Below are 18,112 nucleotides of genomic sequence, written 5' to 3' on the forward strand. Positions count from 1 at the left end.
GAGACCCATGTCCTCATGAGAGAGTTTGAGAGGTTGCGGTGACCCGGCTTAACAGAGGCTGAGAGCCCAGAGTCACACCTCAGCCTGTTGCTCCCGGGACACTTCCTCTCTGGCTTCTTAGAGGCTCCATGGGGTGGTTCTAGCCTCAGAATTACTCAGATTCCCAAAGGCTGTAGAGGACACTGATGCTGGATAGCACGTCCTCTGTCTTCAGGGAGGCAGCTTGGGAAGAGTGAGAAGGTCAGACAGACCTGGGCAGAGGGAGCACCTCCATTCCCTGGCCCTGTAACCTGGTTACTCACGCACTCCTCATTGGTCACTGTCGTGCCAGTTGTGGGGTATCCAGAGAAGAGGTAGGGGTGCCAGGTGTCACCGTGGCAGGTGGACAGTCAGTGGGCGTGAATCTTCCCTGCTGGGTTGGGGTGTGGAAAGCAGGTGCTAATGGTGTCCGTGCGGTGAGATTGAGTGAGCCCTGTGTACAGGTGTGATTGGGATAGTAGCTTTCTTCTTGGGAGGAGCGTGCAGAGAGCCCTGGCCCACATGTGGAGCCCTTGGGCCCTGGCACCTCAGCCCCTGTGGCTCTCGTCCCTGGCTGAGCAGGCAGGATCATGCTGAGGACAGAGGGCTGCCCCACCACTTGGGGTTTGTGGGGCAGTGTGGGGTGCTCTGTACCGGGGCCCAGGCTTATTGGTGGGGGCGCAGAGCTGTTTGGGTTTACCTGGGAAGGAGGGTGCCACTGAGCGAATCGTACTGATCGATAGCATTCTTGGCCCGAGAAGTAGAGGGATGCATACGGCTGCGAACGAGGAGCTCTGCTAGCGTGGCTTTGTGTCGTGACCACATAGTATATGTTAGCTCGTGAGTTTTCAGAATCCTCTCTGCCATCTTCCCTCTCCTGTCTCCCAGGAACCTTCCACCTGGCCACCTCTCTCCACCTGCCCCGTGCCTCAGTCTGAGGGGCCTTCCTGGGCCCTGTGGGGGCTGCACCCCCGGTGGTACCCTAGGAGCACATCCTCACCCTTTGCTGTCCTCATCTGTATCTGGTCCCCAGAATACACTGAGTCAGAAATAATCTCCCGTGCTCATGGCTTCCCACAGAGCAGCTTCCCTCTGTGGAGGGAGGTTAGGAGAGATGCCAGGTTGCCATCCCCTGAGACCGGTCTGTGCTTGATTGCAGAACTCCAGGCCCATGTTCATCAGCGCTGTGGAAGACTGTGAGTACACCTTCTCCTGGCCCACAGCCGCTGCCTGTCCTGTGAGGAGCAATGCACATGATGACTGCCAGGTCACTAACCCCAGCACAGGTGAGAGTCGGTGCCCTGGTCAAGCCCAGCTCAGGTGAGGGGACGGCAGGCATCCTGGGCAGAAGTGTGTGGTGGGACTGGCGTTTCTCTGAATGGGCTGGGACACTTCTGTCCTCTCTGCTAGGTGCCCAGAAAGGCCCGTGGAACATTCCTGTACTAGAGGGGTGTTTTTGGGGAGTCCTAGTAGCTGCAGCACTGTGTTCCCAGTAGAGGAGGTGCTGTGAGCCACCATCTTTGGTGGGGAGGTCCACTGTCTTATGAATTAATTTGGGGACACTCGTGAGACACACTAGCTGGTTAGACATGGCAGCGTCAGTGAGTCAGGCAATGAGTCGTGGCAAGACTCAGAAGTCCTGACACTGATGGAATCCACGTGTGGGCCCACTGGGGTCACTGTGTTCCCTCAACCCTATAGGACACCTGTTTGATCTGAGCTCCTTAAGTGGCAGAACAGGATTCACAGCCGCCTACAGTGAGAAGGGACTTGTCTACATGAGTGTCTGTGGGGAGAATGAAAAGTGCTCTCCTGGCGTGGGTGAGTACCTGGGTTTCTGGAGTAGTGTCTGGCTGTCTCTTCCCTGGGCTGCCCTTGGCCTGACCATGTGGTGAGCAGAGCTAGAATCAGACTCCTTCATCTCCTGCAGCAGTCAGCTGGTGTCAGGGATACTCGGCTGGACATGTGATGAAATTTTAAAGGTGTAATGTTGGCCAAAACCATCTTGGACATGTGAAACTACAAGTGTTAGCTGTGAAATCGATAGTCTGGATTCTCAGAAAGTTCTCACCAGCGGATTCGCCATTGAGTCCATGACGGCTCTTTTCTCCACTGGTCCTTGTTGGCCATTGAGTCCTTGACGGCTCTTTTCTCCACTGGTCCTTGTTGGCCATTGAGTCCTTGACGGCTCATTTCTCCACTGGTCCTTGTTGGCCATTGAGTCCATGACGGCTCTTTTCTCCACTGGTCCTTGTTGGCCATTGAGTCCTTGACGGCTCATTTCTCCACTGGTCCTTGTTTGCCATTGAGTCCTTGACGGCTCTTTTCTCCACTTGTCCTTTTTGGCCATTGAGTCCTTGACGGCTCTTTTCTCCACTGGTCCTTTTTGGCCATTGAGTCCTTGACGGCTCTTTTCTCCACTGGTCCTTGTTGGCCATTGAGTCCTTGACGGCTCTTTTCTCCACTGGTCCTTGTATGCCATTGAGTCCTTGACGGCTCTTTTCTCTACTTGTCCTTTTTGGCCATTGAGTTCTTGACGGCTCTTTTCTCCACTCTTCCTTGTGGTGCAGGGGCCTGCTTCGGTCAGACCAGGATCAGCGTGGGCAAGGCCAGCAAGCGGCTGACCTATGTGGACCAGGTCCTACAGCTGGTATATGAGGATGGATCCCCTTGTCCCTCCAAATCTGGCCTGAGCTACAAGAGTGTGATCAGCTTTGTGTGCAGACCCGAGGCTGGGCCCACCAATAGACCCATGCTCATCTCCCTAGATAAGCAGACGTGCACACTCTTCTTCTCCTGGCACACACCGCTGGCGTGCGAGCGTCCAGTGAGTCCGAAGATGGTGTGGGTGGCATCAGTGGCACCATGCCCTGCCGCTGGGTTCATCAGTGGACCTTGTCCACTCCTCTTGTCCACTCCTCTTGTCCCAGTGTCTAAAGCTGACCAGCAGTGCCTGGTACCCTGTGATGAAGCATTTTGAGACATTAACCTACCCTTAGTGCTGTGTTGTTTTTGTTGTTCGGCTTTTAAATTCTTATATGACTTAGTGGTGATTAAGAAAATTTTTTTGGCAACTTTAATGCAGCTTTTTTCTATGTAACAGACAGAATGTTCCGTGAGGAATGGAAGCTCTATCATTGACTTGTCGCCTCTCATTCACCGCACTGGTGGCTATGAAGCTTATGACGAGAGTGAGGATGATGCCTCCGATACCGCCCCTGATTTTTACATCAACATATGCCAGCCGCTGAACCCCATGAATGGGGTGCCATGTCCTGCTGGAGCTGCTGTGTGCAAAGTTCCTATCAACGGTCCCCCCATAGTAAGTGCGGGCAATCCAGGGCAGAGATGATTTTTGTAAGACTTTCAACGGTAACCTCAGATTGTGCTGCTTTCTTTCAAAGGAGAGTTGCTCAGGTAGAGAGAAAATGGAGAAATGAGCAAGGACTGGGCACTCTGGACACTTCCAGGAAGAGGGTAACATAAAGGTTTGTGCATGGAACCACCAGGTGGTAATGGCAGCCAGAAAGTTTGTGTGTGGTAACCATCACCAGGTGGTAATGGCAGCCAGAGCGTCTCTGAGCCGTGTCGAAGATGAGAACACATGTGTAGACACTTCTTTTGTGTGACCCATTAGAAGCCTCAGGGCTGATTCTAATCAAGAGAAATTTTTAGGTAAAGTGGCAAGAAAGCACATTGGCATATCCCAGTTTCTCTGTCTGAAGGCTTGTCTTGTGCAATTAAAACACTTATGAAACACAAGCTCTTTCCTTGGTCATACACCATAACGAAGGGCAAAAGCCGCTTTGCTGATAGCTGAATATTCTGCAAATATGGAAAGCTTTGGCTTTTTGCTGCCATATTTTGATGTAGATTTGGATCTTTAAACATTATCTCCATGAGTTTTTATTAGTATTTTGTTAAATCTTTGGTGTGTTTTAGTACTTGGAAACATATCTTGAAAGTTGTCTGTGTTCATATCTATGGTTATGGTATGAGTTTTTTTCCTTTCTTTTTCTTTTTTTTTTTTTTTTTTTTGAGACAGAGCTTCAAGCTGTCACCCTGGGTAGAGTGCTATGGCATCACAGCTCACAGCAACCTCCAGCTCCTGGGCTCCAAGCGATTCTTCTGCCTCTGCCTCCCAAGTGGCTGGGACTACAGGCACCTGCCACAATGCCCGACTATTTTTGGTTGCGGCCATCATTGTTGTTTGGCGGGCCTGGGCTGGATTCGACCCACCAGCTCAGGTGTATGTGGCTGGTGCCTTAGAGGCTTGAGCCACAGGCGCTGAGCCAGTTTTGTTTTTTCTTTTTATAATTTTTTTTTGTTTGTTTTTTTTTGAGACAGAGTCTCACTCTGTGCCCTGAGTAGAGTGGCATGGCGCCATAGCTCATCGCAACCTCAAACTATTGGGCTTCAACAATCCTCTTGCCTTAGCCTCCCAACTAGCAGTGACTACAGGCGTACAGCGCTAGGTTGGCCAATTTTTTCTGTTTTTAGTAGAGACTTGGTCTCGGTTTTGCTCAGGCTGGTTTCACCCTCCACTCAACCAATCCACTTACCTTGGCCTCCCAGAATGCTAGGATTACAGGGATGAGCCACCATGCTTGGCCTTATGATTTTCCTTTTTTTAAAGACAGAGTTTTGCTCTGTTGCTCAGGCTAGAGGGCAATGGCCTGTCATACCTCATTGTAATCTGGAATTCCTAGACTCAAGCCATCCTCCCTCCTCAGCCTCCATGTAGCTGGGGCCACAGGTGTGAGCCACCGTGTAGCCACGGTGTGCCTTTGACAGAGATGGGAAGCCTCTGGTAACGTCCTCTCCAGCAGTAGGGGTTGGGGACCTCCATTGCGAGTCCTTTTCTGGGAGGTCTGATCTGTATTTTCCTACTTAGCCAACTCTGATCGGGTTTGAGAAATTGTGGTAAGTTCTTTATTGGAGAGGGTGTTGTGTGTCCTGTGCTCTGCATGTGCCCCATGCTGATGAGTGCAGAGGACTCTGCTGAGGGCACAGTCATGGGGAAGACACTTGTGTGTGAGCACTCATCACACACGCCCTTCCTGGCTACCCGCCTTTCTTCCATTTGTTTACTCAGAAGTATTTACTGACCTAGCTACCATGTGTCAGATGCTGCCCTAAGCAATGAAAACCAACAGCGAGCACCACCTGTCCCTGTCCCTGAGGACACACCCAGCAGCACCAGGAGGTGGGGGGCTAGTGGGAGGGGCTGGGGTAGCATGTTTCTCGGGTTCCTGCCTTCTACCTTCCACCAGCAGTTGATAAAGGACTGGGTAGCCTGGTTTTGATTTTTTTTTTTTTTTTTTTTTTGAGAGAGAGTCTCACTAGCCCTTGGTAGAGTGCCGTGGCATCACAGCTTGGTGTCACAGCTCACAGCAACCTCAAACTCTTGGGCTTAAGCGATTCTCTTGCCTCAGCCTCCCAAGTAGCTGTGACTACAGGTGCCTGTCACAACACCCGGCTATTTTTTTGTTGCAGTTGTCATTGTTGTTTAGCAGGCCCGGGCTGGGTTTGAACCTGGCAGCCTTGGTGTATGTGGCTGACGCCATAACCACTGTGCTCCCCCGCCGAGCCTGTCTTTTTGCTTTAAGAGACAGGGTCTTACTATGTTAACACAGATAAGAGAGAAAGTCCTAGTGCCTGGAATCTTTGAAAATTGAATACGTGTAGAAATAGAACCACCTTACTTAGAACTAACTATAATCTAAGGGTCAAAACTAATAGACAAAGTAGGGAGGAAGTTCTTTTGTAGTATCTTAATGTCCAGAAGTTTTACTTGAGTTGGTATTAAGTCAATTTTTTGGATGCTGCTCATTTTTAGAATCGATTCGGTTTGGATTTCACAATTCTGTATTAGCTCTTATTCCGATAATCATGGGAATAGCTAATTTCCTGAAACACTCTTTGTTCTTGTTCTTTACTTAGGATATTGGCCGAGTCTCAGGACCTCCAATACTCAATCCGATAGCAAAAGAAGTTTACTTGAATTTTGAAAGCAACACTCCCTGCCTAGCAGACAAGCATTTCAACTATACCTCACTCATCGCTTTTCACTGCAAGAGAGGCGTGAGCATGGTGAGTGCCCTGCCCGTGGCGGTCTGGGGTCTGGGTGCTGGAATGCAGCCGCGTGAGCCAAGGCTGGAAAACCAGGCAGCACACTTCAGGTCCAGGAAGTCCTCATTCACACCTCTGCTCACATAGCGTGGGATATCGAGGTGTGTTTCAGCAGTTTAGGACTCCGTTCTGTAGAGGACTGAGTGGGCTTACCCTGAGTGAGCAGCACTCGGAGTCTTGTTACAACTTAAAACTAGGGAGCACTGGAGCGCAGAAATGGCTTTCAGCTTTGCTGCCATGTGCAAGTGTCAGGACTTTCTTTTTTTCCTGTGATATTGCAGATTTTATTCTTACTGGGAAATCAGTCAGGCTTATGGGCAGCTATAATCATTCAGGACATAGCCCGATATTCAGAAGTTAGCAAGGACCTCTGGAATCAAAATAACTTTGACAAAGTAGTACTTTTATTTGTAAGAAGCTTATTGACTTCTAATTTATGTGCACTTTATGTATAATGTGAGTGCCCATTGTAACGAGCACCATTTTGCTATAAAGAGCTTTTGCATGTGTTACCTCATTACCCTCTCTGAATAGGAGATGAATTACAGGCGTCCTCAAACTGCGGCCCGCGGGCCACATGAAGCGATGTGAATTGTATTTGTTCCTGTTTTGTTTTTTACTTCAAAATAAGATATGTGCAGTGTGCATAGGAATTTGTTCTTTTTTTTTTTAAACTATAGCCCGGCCCTTGAATGGTCTGAGGGACAGTGAATTTGCCCCCTGTTTAAAAAGTTTGAGGACGCCTGAATTAGTAGGTTATGGCCCCCACCCAACAGTGACTCAGAGCAACTGGGTGGCGGGGGGAGTCCCTTGCTCCACAGCCCCTCTCTGTGCTTCTGACGTCTCTGAAGCTTGGAAACTCGTAAATCCTTTGACGTGAAGGAGGCTGTTTATGCTGCTATTTGTCCTACTTAACGTGCATATTCATGTATCTTGTTGTAGAAATACTGATGTGCTTTGATTACAGGGTCTGGGGTGCCTGTGTTTTACATAGTAGAAATGATACACCCTATATTGCCTCTTAAAATCCTAAAGATGGATTCCAAGGCCCATCTGCCCCAAGGAATTCAGGAGATGGATTATGATCCATTATGTCTTATAATTCCAGTGAAGACAACTTTCTTTTTTATTATTATCATTATTATTATTATTAAATCATAGCTGTGTACATTAATGCGATCATGAGACACCATACACTGGTTTTATAGACCGTTTGACACATTTTCATCACACTGGTTAACATAGCCTTCCTGGCATTTTCTTAGTTATTGTGTTAAGACATTTACCTTCTACATTTACTAAGTTTCACATATACCCTTGTAAGATGCACCGCAGGTGTAATCCCACCAATCACCCTCCCTCTGCCCCCCCTTCCCCCTTCTCCCTTCCCTTAGGTTAGACAACTTTCTTGATATTTTGGCCTGCAGCAGGTTTGTAGAGCCAGCCCCCAAGCCTGCTTGACATGGGTCTGTGGACAGTGTCACAAAGTGACCTGGCAGCTAACTGGCAGTGAGAAAAGCATAGTAACAGGAAAGGAAAAAACCGCTGCCATCTAGGAGCTCCGTACAGAGGCCGGAGGCCCCGCAGAGCCCTTGGACACTGCCGGTTCTGAAAATTTGTGTGTAATGATAATCTGAGTTGTCGAGGACAGGTGGAACTGTGTTGTCAGCTCCCTGTGTTCCTGTGCACATCCGCACTTTCATATGGGCGCGTCTGTGCTTTTGCGCACACCCAGGATGAGGCCATTTGGACTTGGCCTTTGGAAGAGCTTCTGTTTCCAGCAGCACTTCATTCTTTCAAGCAGATTCTTCAGTTCTCCTGAACACCTGCCTCTGTGTGTCCCGCTCATGCGGCCAGGGAAAGACCACCAAGCCCAGCGTGGGGCAAGTTAACTACACTGAGTTTAGTTAATTCTCTGCAGCTCTGCATTGAGGGTGACCAGTATTTACTTGATTTTGGAAATGAGGCATCTCGCACTGAATGTGAGTTCTGGTTGTAGGAGTGTTGGACAGGTTTCCTCCCTGTGGTCTTCAATGGAAGTACTTTTACCACTTGTATCACAGAAAAACAGCTGCTCAGTATATTTCTGTGCAGCCACCTTGCGGCTTTGCTGCTGTTGCAGAGGGAGGGAGCAGATACATTGATTGGCCTGAGGAGCATCTGGCCATGTGGCACCTGGCCCCTTAAATGCCCCAGGTTATAGAAACAGCAGCGTGACAACCCTGGCTGTGCTGGGAGCGCCTGCTTCCTTCCTTTGAACCTGCAGCACAGATGTCGCAGGCCTCTCTATTTCTTCTTAAGTAAAGGAGTTCACCAGGGGGTCCCTGAGGCATGGGGCAGGGTCCTAGGGGCCATTTGTGCCACCAGGACAGTGCCGCTGTTGAGTGTCCCTCCCCTGCCGTGGGGGGAGTACAGTGGGTGGCTGCTGTCCCTGTGCTGTGGGGTTTTTGAAGCCCATGCTCTTCTGAACAACAGGGGATGCCTAAGCTGTTAAGGACCAGTGAGTGTGACTTTGTGTTCGAGTGGGAGACGCCAGTCGTCTGTCCTGATGAAGTGAGGACTGAGGGCTGCTCTGTAACAGACGAGCAGCTGCTGTACAGCTTCAACCTGTCCAGCCTTTCCAAGAACACCTTTAAGGTAGGTAAGGCTGTGCCCAAGCCTCGCCATCACTGGTGTGCTCCAGCACCCCTGTGACCTGGTGAGCACCACCATGGGGCTGCCGGGAGCATTTCAGGTGATGTGGCATCTGTGGCCATCAGAGTGGCCACCTTGGCAGCCCCGTGGGTGGTGGCTCTCGTGTGGGTTGTACAGGGTGACCTGTCAGGAAGGTTTCTGCCCTGGGGGGGCATAGCAGTACTTGGTGTTGGGCTCACAGGTCAGCACGTTTCTGTGCTTCAGACTTTGTGAGGATCAAGTGATCCAATGAAGCATCATGCAGACTCTTCATATCAGATGAGAACAGACAGGGTGGCTCAGGGACACTTGTGTAACACACCCATCACATCAGAGCCAGGTGGAGGATGGCCAGCAGAAATCCACAATCCTTTTGTCTCCAGCCCACAGAGGTGTGCACCCCATACTCAAGAAGCATCTGGATGTGTCACTTGGTGTTATGCTGGAGCCCCAGCACTCATGTCTGTGGACTGTGGGTCACGTCAAGGTCATGGTCTCTGTGGCTGGAGCCTCTGACTCCCTGAGCCTGGGGATCCAGATGTGGTCAGGTCGTGCCAGTGTCTGGACCAGGCCGCGTGATCCCAGTGCCAGTCTGCGTGTGGCAGCTCTGAGTTTCTGGCTCTTGTGAAGGAGACCCCTGCCCAGTAGATGCCCTCCCGACAGGTGTACAGCAGATGGTGGCCTGCAGAGGGTAGAGTGGGTGAGGAGGGCAAGGTCCTTGTGGGGGCGTGTCCTCGTGGAGCATCTGCTCTGGTCCCTGAGGCACTCAGTCTCACAATGCCCCATTGCACAGGCAAGGAAATGTGGGCCTCAGGATGGACAGGACAGCCAGGGCAGTGTGGGCTGCCTGGGCTGCTGGGCAGAGGAGGAGGGGCGGAAGGGGTGAGTGAGCATGGCTCTGGTGAGACACAGGAGCCTCTGCTTTGCCACAGGAGACTCCTGCATGAACTGCGGTGACAGTTCTCTTTCCACCTGGAGATCCAGGTGCTGTCACCCTGCTTGCAGCCACGCGTGATATTTGTCTGTCCAGGTGACTCAAGACTCCCGCACATATAGCGTGGGGGTATGTACCCCAGCAGCTGGGCCGGACCAAGGAGGCTGTAAGGACGGTGGCGTCTGCCTGCTTTCGGGGAGCAAGGGGGTGTCGTTTGGACGGGTGGCGTCCATGAAGCTGGACTACAGGCACCAGGACGAGGCGGTCATTTTAAATTACATGAATGGTGATAACTGCCCTCCAGGTAAATATCTGCAGTGGGATAAGTTTTAAATTCCTAGTAAATGTGAAATTAGACTAGCAGCAGAAGGAAACTGAGGAACCACGCTGCAAACTCCCTGAATGCCGAAACCTTGGATCTGATGCTAAGCGTTACATGACCCTCCCGGTGGGGACACTTGTGCTTTTACTCATGCTCTGCTCTGCCAGTTGTTTGTTAACTTGAGCAGGCGAGTCTCATTTGCCACTTAGATAGGTGAGTCCTGGTTGTCACGTGGGTGGTATAGGACAGACAGCTTCCTTTGGGAACATGTTAGGTGGCTGTGGCTGGGAAGCACTGCTGGGGCAGCGCCAGTACCCAGGTTACTTAGATCATGTTCTTCTTTCAGAAACTGAGCAGGGGGACCCCTGTGTCTTCCCCTTCGTATTCAACGGAAAGAGCTACGACCAGTGTGTTGTGGAAGGAAGGTCGAGGCTGTGGTGCAGCACCACTGCCAACTACGACAGGGACCACGAGTGGGGGTTCTGCAGACACTGTGAGTAGGACAGCTCTGTGTCCAGGGTGGTCTGGTGCGGTAGACCCTGCATCTTCTCTAGGCTGGATTCATACGGAGACCTTTGAGGATGTCCACGTCAAGGGCAGGTGTCCTATGCCATAAAACCTTCTCCTGTGAGGGCTCTTTCCCACAGAGAAGCGCTGTAATCGCTCAAACCATATCTATAGACCGGCCCGGCCACTCAGTAGCTGGTGGGACCTGTGTCCATATATTGGCTTTCAGCCCTGGTGGTTCAAATTCATGTCTCAGCAAAGTGACTGCCCACTGTGGGTCTGCAGGGTGGCTGGTGAGTGTCCAGGAGAACCAGGGGACCCGCTCATGACTGCTCTGTGGCAGGTGGGGAGGGCTGAACTTGGTGCCTTTGCTCCTGTGGTGCTGAGAGAGGAGCAGCGTGAGAATCAGCTAGCACATGGTACAAGATGAGACTAGAGCGTGAAAGACCACGCGATCCCTGTAAACAACCAGGAACCAAAGTGGGACGGTTTAAGGAACTATAGGCAGCAGATTTACAAGACTGACTGTGATTGTCTGGGCAAAACTATTTTGATATTGTTCCTGGTTCATTGAATGGCACTCAGGTTTTTAGATAATTATAGGTATTGGGTTGTTATTGGTACATTGATGGAGCATTGGTACCTGTCTACGGGGAACTGTGCCAATACCATGGGGTTATTCAAATGTACAGGGAGAGGTCATGACCCAGGGGGCTGAATCTATTTGGAGTTGAGGTATCCGTGAATGGCACAGAGTGTTAGGTGGCGAGGGCTGTGCATGGGAACGGGAAGGTGCTGAGTCGAGTCAGCGGTGCCCACCGGGCAGAGTGGGGGACAGGACTGGGAGATGAGGCTCAGACATAGGTGGGGCTAACCCTTACTGCGCCTTCTTCAGCAAATAGCCACCGGACATCAACGATCATATTTAAGTGTGACGAAGATGAGGACATTGGGAGGCCACAAGTCTTCAGTGAAGTTCGTGGCTGTGAGGTGACATTTGAGTGGAAGACAAAAGTTGTCTGCCCTCCAAAGAAGATGGAGTGCAAATTCATTCGGAAGCACAAGACCTATGACTTACGGCAGCTGTCCTCCCTCACCGGGTCCTGGTCCTTGGCCCATGAGGGGGCCGTGTGAGTACCCTTCCCACACATTAGACGTAGGGCTGGGGGCTGGCAGTGGCTTTTATCGAAATGTCTGTCGTGGTACGTGAGGAGTGGTCTGACGTTGGCGGAGGTGAGGGGAGTTTGGGTGAACAGAAATGGAGGCTTCAGGGCGGCGCCTGTGGCTCAGTGAGTAAGGCGCCGGCCCCATATGCTGAGGGTGGCGGGTTCAAACCCAGCCCCAGCCAAACTGCAACAAAAAAATAGCTGGGTATTGTGGCGGGCGCCTGTAGTCCCAGCTACCCGGGAGGCTGAGGCAAGAGAATCGCGTAAGCCCAAGAGTTAGAGGTTGCTGTGAACCGTGTGACGCCACGGCACTCTACCCGAGGGCGGTGCAGTGAGACTCTGTCTCTACAAAAAAAAAAAAAAAGAAGAAATGGAGGCTTCAGAACCAGAAGCTGCTGGGTTGGCTGGCTGAGGCAGGTTTTCCCTCTGTGTGTCATAGCTTGGATGTGTGGGAAGGTGTGTTGGTTTTCTTTGGCAAGAATTCCTTAGGTGTTGCTGGCTGGGGCAGTTACTTGTCCTGACTGCCCTATGTGGGAAGAGCCCACTCTGCCAGGCACTCCCAAAGGGCATCACTGCAGAGCAGGGGGGTGAACTTGGAGGGTTACATAGCTCTAAGTCAGGTAGACAGCTAGCCAGGATTGGGGTCATGCCTGCCAGGACTCCAGAGCCCTCTTTCTGCTGCAATGTGGAACGGGCACACACCCTCCCCTCCACCCTACCCCCGACCTGGTTAGGGAGCCACTTCCTTAGTGATTACTTACTCTTCGTCCTTTTCTTATTGGGAAAGCTATTTTAGTGCTATGTTCAAGGATGGGATGGAGCACTTGGTTATTAGAACTGTTAAACTTTTTCCTAAAAGAGCCACACCTCAAGACTTAACTTGCATTCCTCTCCCTGTCCCTTTCTGTCATTTTATAGGTACTATATAAATTTGTGCCAGAAAGTATATAAAGGGCCCCTTGAGTGTTCTGAAAGAGCCAGCATTTGCAGAAAGAGCCCCACTGGTGAGGTCCAGGTCTTGGGACTTGTTCACACGCAGAAGTTGGATGTCGTAGGTAAGGCCTTTGGGTCCTTCTCCTTGGTGCACAGAGCCGTTTGAATTGGGAAGGTGAGGGTGTTCTGGTGAGCTCTACGCAGGTTTTGGTGGAAATCTCAAGATAGTACTGATACTCCCAGTTACCATCTCTCAGGTATTTTGACAGCTCCTGGAACATTAGGGTAAGTGCTGCCTTGTGTTGTCTGAGACCAGGGTTCCCACCCGGTTTGCAGGAGCTGAGCTGTCTTGCGAAGGCATTTCTATCTAGGAGAAGGCTAGAACATTCAGAGCCCTGTGAGGTGCGTGTTCTAGCTGTAGATCCAGTGCCTAAATTGACCCATACAGAAGTTTGTTTGAAAGCCAGACGGGCACAAGGACTTGGTGAAGGGGTACATTCTTGTAATATCTTAACAATTTCAAAAATGATAATGATCCTTTTTAATAATTTTAATACAAAATTCATCTTATACTTCATTGTTAAGTGAAAGATATTCTTTTTCATTACTTAAAGTAGGAAAACAGAATTTTCTCAGCTTAAGGACAACTAGGCTGTGTTGGAGGGACCAATAAAAGAAGAAGTTCACCTTTGCCTACTAGGCTGGAGTGGGATTGCCCAAGTTATCCTGATGTAACCACAGGATGACTTCAGTAGGTTGAGATGTTGAAATAGAGAAGGGGGATTCTGAGGAATCTACTGTCATCCTTGATAAAGAGCAAACCCAGAACCTGTGGGTATATAGCAGGCAAGCATCCTCATAAGGCTGGAGGTAGTGGCCAGACCCCCAGCCTGAGATCGGCCGTGCCTTTGGACGTTTGGAGGTTGGTTACTGGGGCCATTCCCCGCTTCACCCAAGAAGGGTTGAGGTCACCGAGGATGTGGCTACTTCCCCTGTGATCTCAGAGTTGTATATGGACATCTGGCCAGTCTTCACCCCCATTTCTCATAGCCAGCTGTAAAAGAGTAAAATATTTAAGGCTCCACTAACAGTTTGAGGCAGGAGGAGCACGGGATAACCTGGAACTGGGTAATCTGACTTACTGGTGGTGACTTGGCAGCCTCCTTTTCTGCTCTGAGTACCATCCTGTGAGTTAGGTGTGCCCAGTAGGAAGAGTTTGTAGTTTTACCCGGGACCAGCATTTGACATCCTGAGTTCCTGGTGACTAGAACTAGAAACAATCTTTTTACTCTTAAGCTTCAGTGGGACACCATCTGAGGACAGCCACTGGGACCCTAGCATTCATTTAGGGAACAGCAGCCCACCCTGGGGGTGAGGAGATAGACTGCTGTAGGAACTAACATTTCGAGCAATTGTGCTTTATCCCTGTTTCATCCTGGTCTGTTTCACAGCCGAGGCATAGCAGGCCAGCCTGTCACCTGGACAGGCCTCGCAGTCTCTTGGCAGTGGCACAGAGTCAAAGCCTGGGGCCACACTGCCCCTGTGATACACGCATATTGAAGAGTGTGCCACTTTTCTCTTAGGCCCTGCATGGTGGAGGGCTTAGGTTTTTTTTTTTTGTTTGTTTGTTTTTTTAATGCGACCCCCTCAAAAGCCGACGGAGCTTGACCTAGGGCCAGAAGACCTGAGAACGCCAGAGTTGGCCTCCACCTCTGGCTTTTCACTTTTTCCAGTCCCTGCCTGTTGCTATTGGGATGCTCGTGTGAGGGGCCCTGTCTGGAAAGCACTTGAAGTGGTATAGAACTTGTGTGGGATTGGAGCAGTGCTGCCTGCTGCCATTGGCTACGGTGCTGCACCCTGTGCTATGCTTGGGGCACTGTCCTTGTTCTGCACATCTGGGCTGTGCAATTTGGCCGCCCCGAGTTGCAGAGTGGGAGGTACAGGTCTGACCCCAAGTCTTGCTGTTGTCCTGAGGGTGCTGAGAGCAAGTCGATAGCCTTTGGAGAGTCCAGAGCTCCTGGCCCTTCAAGTGGATTTTTACTCCAACATTGAGGCCTTTAATGCACAAAAAGTGACGTCCGTGCACCTGTTTGTGTGTTTCAGATGACAAAGTGATTGTCACTTACTCCAAAGGTTATCCATGTGGTGACAAGAACGCATCCACTGTGATAGAACTGACCTGCTCGAAGACGGTGGGCATGCCTGCCTTCAAGAGGTCAGGGGGCTGGGGCTCAGGGTGGGGCTGTGCAGGGGCCCCTCCGAGGGGGGTGTGGCACCAGGTTTTCACAGTGCGGAGGTGGGGGAGAGTGGCTGCTCACACGAGAGCGGTTCCCTGGTAAGGTGCTGTTGTGTGGGTCACTACAAAAGTTCTGATACTGTGTTTTGGTGCGTTATTTTACTTTCAAGAAACACAGTTGATGGCATCCTTTCTGATTTTACCCGGGCAGTTTTCGACTTGCTCAGCTTCCTGGTGTTGCTGGGAAGGTTTCATTTGTTTCCATCCTTGTAGATTTAGATTTTACTTTTCTTGATTTCTGTGTATCTCACAACTTTTGTAATGACTTGTTCTGGGCTAATGCAACTTGCAGCCTTGCCTGCCTTAGAAAGCCCTCTCTTGGTCCAGGTATAGCACTGTCAGTGCTGGCTGGGAAGCACTCAGCTGCCCTCAGCTGCCCTCTGGCTTTGAGTGTCATAACAGAACCGAAGGTGTGTGATTGGCCACCCAAGGCCAGGTGTTTAAGCAGACTGGGACCTGCTTGGCAGTAGAATTCTCCAGGCAAATTTGTCTCAGCCCATGCCAGTGGGCTTTGGCCAACAGGGGGAGCACTCGAGCTGGGAACAAATGGATTCCTTCCCGAAGCTGGACTTGGAAAGGGGGAAACCCAGAAACTGTCAAAGGATTTATTGATGTAGGAGTCTGGGAAGCTTATTAAAAAAAAAAATCTGAAAATCTAGGATCAAAATTCTTCAGGTATTAAATGTTGCAGTATCTAAATCTTTAAAAATTTGTCCTAAATGCTTACTCGTTGCTTTTTCATATCACTGAGGTCTGAAACAGAGTGACATCACCGTGCTAGCCCAAGTGCGGCGTCTGGAAGCTCTGACCAGCCCTGGGGCCGTCAGGGAGGTCACTTTAGCCGTGCTGCGGCCCTCTGGCATCAGCTGGCAGGTGACTAAGTACCACTTCTCTCTCCAGATTTGACATCGACAGCTGCACTTACTACTTCAGCTGGGACTCCCGGGCCGCCTGCGCCGTGAAGCCCCAGGAGGTGCACATGGTAAATGGTACGATCGTCAACCCTGCGGATGGCAGGAGCATCAGCCTCGGGGATATTTATTTTAAGTAAGTGAAACATTTTCCGTTTGAGCATGGAAATACTGAAAATTAAACCCACAGTTCAGAGCTTTCCGTGTCGCGGGTATCACGAGAAAAACAGGTCTGTGTGTTTTAGTTACTGTTGCTGGGGCGAGCATCCTATTTTGCCTAAATTGAGGAAAAACATTTTAACACCAAAGATGGTGAATTCTCCCAAGTGTAAAAATAAAGTCCCCCCTCCTCCCTCCCTTCACGATAAGCCCAGGGCCTGAAGCCAAAGCTTTCTGAACATGTGTTTGAGCAGGAATCTTTTGGGCTTATCAGAAAAAAACATTTTTTCTTACCAGTGTCATTAGGGCTGATCTTGGGGTCTGGTGGCCAAGGTTGACTGGGTGTGCCTGCCTGGTCACACATAGGTGGTGTGAGGGCCATGTGGTGCTGGACACAGCATCTCCAGAAAGGGGCAGGAATGGTCAGAGAACAGAACCACGGGGGGTGAAGGTTGCGATGGAAGTTGGTGCCCTTGGAGTCCCTGGGAAAATAGCTGTCCCTGCTTGGGAGAGGGAACATCTGGAGTTATTTTTAAGGACTGGGTTTATGTAACAAAATGCCTTCTTAAAGGGTTCGAGTGAGTGTGATCTCTTCTATCTCTTCAGGCTATTCAGAGCCTCTGGGGACATGAGAAGCAACGGGGACAACTACCTATATGAAATCCAGCTTTCCACCATCACGAGCTCCCGGAACCCGGCGTGCTCTGGGGCCAACATATGCCAGGTTAAGCCCAATGATCAGCGCTTTAGTCGGAAAGTTGGGACCTCTGATCAAACCAAGTACTACATTCAAGGTAACTGTTTCTTCCCATTAATATTCCACATTTAACTTCTTTTAAAAATTTCACCAACACACTCCTATTCAGATCAATTTTAAAACAAAAACCTGGTCTCATTCTGTGCCGTTTCGATGTGCATTTCGTTAAGACAGATCAGACAGTGAACATCAGACTTGGGTATTTCACTGCTGGCAAATTACACCTCAGTGAACACATGCGCACACAACATTAGAACTGGTTTCAACCGAAGGTTCTGAGGTTGGGGTGGAGTCAGGTATGCTCGGTCAGAATTACCTTTGCTTTGGTCTTGGACATGACACTTCCTTATTTGAATCTTCAAATAATATTAGAGAAGGGTAAGAGATTTCATATTCCTCAAAAGGATGAGAGGAGCACGTTGTGAGACCGCAGCCTACGTGGAGGAATAGTAGGGGACGAAGGTTTCCTGCTGCTGCTGATAGAGTGTGGCCTCCTGTTCCTCCTTGTTCCAAAAGGCAGTTTTTGTTTTAAACCCAACTAGCTTTTCGCTGTAAATGAGCACCACTTGAAATTTGATTTTGAACCATGTAAATATAGTAACTTTATCTTAGTAATAAGCTAAGCGTGTCTGAAAATCCCCCCAGCCAAGTTTGATGTAAGAGGGCTGCTGGGAGGGTCCTGCGGGGGCAGGAGGAGGCCGCTTCCTGCCCAAAGTTGCGGCCAAGAAGCAGCATGTGCCCCCGGGCTCTGGAGACGATGTTGCCGCAGTGCCCAGCGGAGGGGCAGCGGGAGGTGGTCAGCGTCACCGCTCCCTGCCCGGCTCTGTGCTGGCCGTGGCAGATCTGCTCATAACACCCACAGCCTGTGTCACCTTGCGGGAGTGCATTCCGCTTTCCGTGCCTGGAATGGCCTCCTTCACTTTCAAATCCCATGTGGAGGAGTGAGCACCTTGTGCTAGAGTCACATGCTGCTCGTCACTTGCTGTTGTGGTCTTGCTGCTGCCTCAGGGTCTGGCCTGGAGGAAATGCTGGGTGATGTTTGTTGACTGACTAAAGCATGGCTTTAAAAGCCTTCAGGGTGCCCTGCCATGCAGAGAAGGAGAGTCTGAGTTCTGCTCACACAGAGGATGGTTGACGGGCCCCAGCTGCTGGTCCTGCCAGTGCATGTGGCTCCAGCCATCCAGTGATTCATGGACCCCAAAGTCATCCTGTAGCCTGGTGGCTTTATACATGCTGTTCCTTGCACAGAGGGCCTCTTCCTCCCCCCTTCCCTACACTGCCTCATGTGTCTGCAGTAGCGTTCG

At 50.5% G+C, this 18,112-nt stretch overlaps 1 protein-coding gene across 1 annotated transcript in view; it reads left to right on the forward strand.

Annotated features, from left to right (window-relative positions):
• Positions 1-18,112, forward strand: part of IGF2R (insulin like growth factor 2 receptor) — a 120,781-nt gene that overhangs the window by 91,872 nt on the left and 10,797 nt on the right. The window contains exons 32-44 of the mRNA XM_053591105.1: positions 1,178-1,304; positions 1,720-1,839; positions 2,589-2,845; positions 3,122-3,340; positions 5,962-6,111; positions 8,626-8,787; positions 9,854-10,061; positions 10,426-10,572; positions 11,482-11,716; positions 12,671-12,807; positions 14,789-14,900; positions 15,882-16,028; positions 16,658-16,845. Coding sequence (XP_053447080.1) covers positions 1,178-1,304; positions 1,720-1,839; positions 2,589-2,845; positions 3,122-3,340; positions 5,962-6,111; positions 8,626-8,787; positions 9,854-10,061; positions 10,426-10,572; positions 11,482-11,716; positions 12,671-12,807; positions 14,789-14,900; positions 15,882-16,028; positions 16,658-16,845 — 2,209 coding nt within the window. The remainder of the gene's footprint in view (positions 1-1,177; positions 1,305-1,719; positions 1,840-2,588; positions 2,846-3,121; positions 3,341-5,961; positions 6,112-8,625; positions 8,788-9,853; positions 10,062-10,425; positions 10,573-11,481; positions 11,717-12,670; positions 12,808-14,788; positions 14,901-15,881; positions 16,029-16,657; positions 16,846-18,112) is intronic.

Source organism: Nycticebus coucang, chromosome 5 (genome assembly GCF_027406575.1).
Source record: "Nycticebus coucang isolate mNycCou1 chromosome 5, mNycCou1.pri, whole genome shotgun sequence".
NCBI classification, from domain to species: domain Eukaryota; kingdom Metazoa; phylum Chordata; class Mammalia; order Primates; family Lorisidae; genus Nycticebus; species Nycticebus coucang.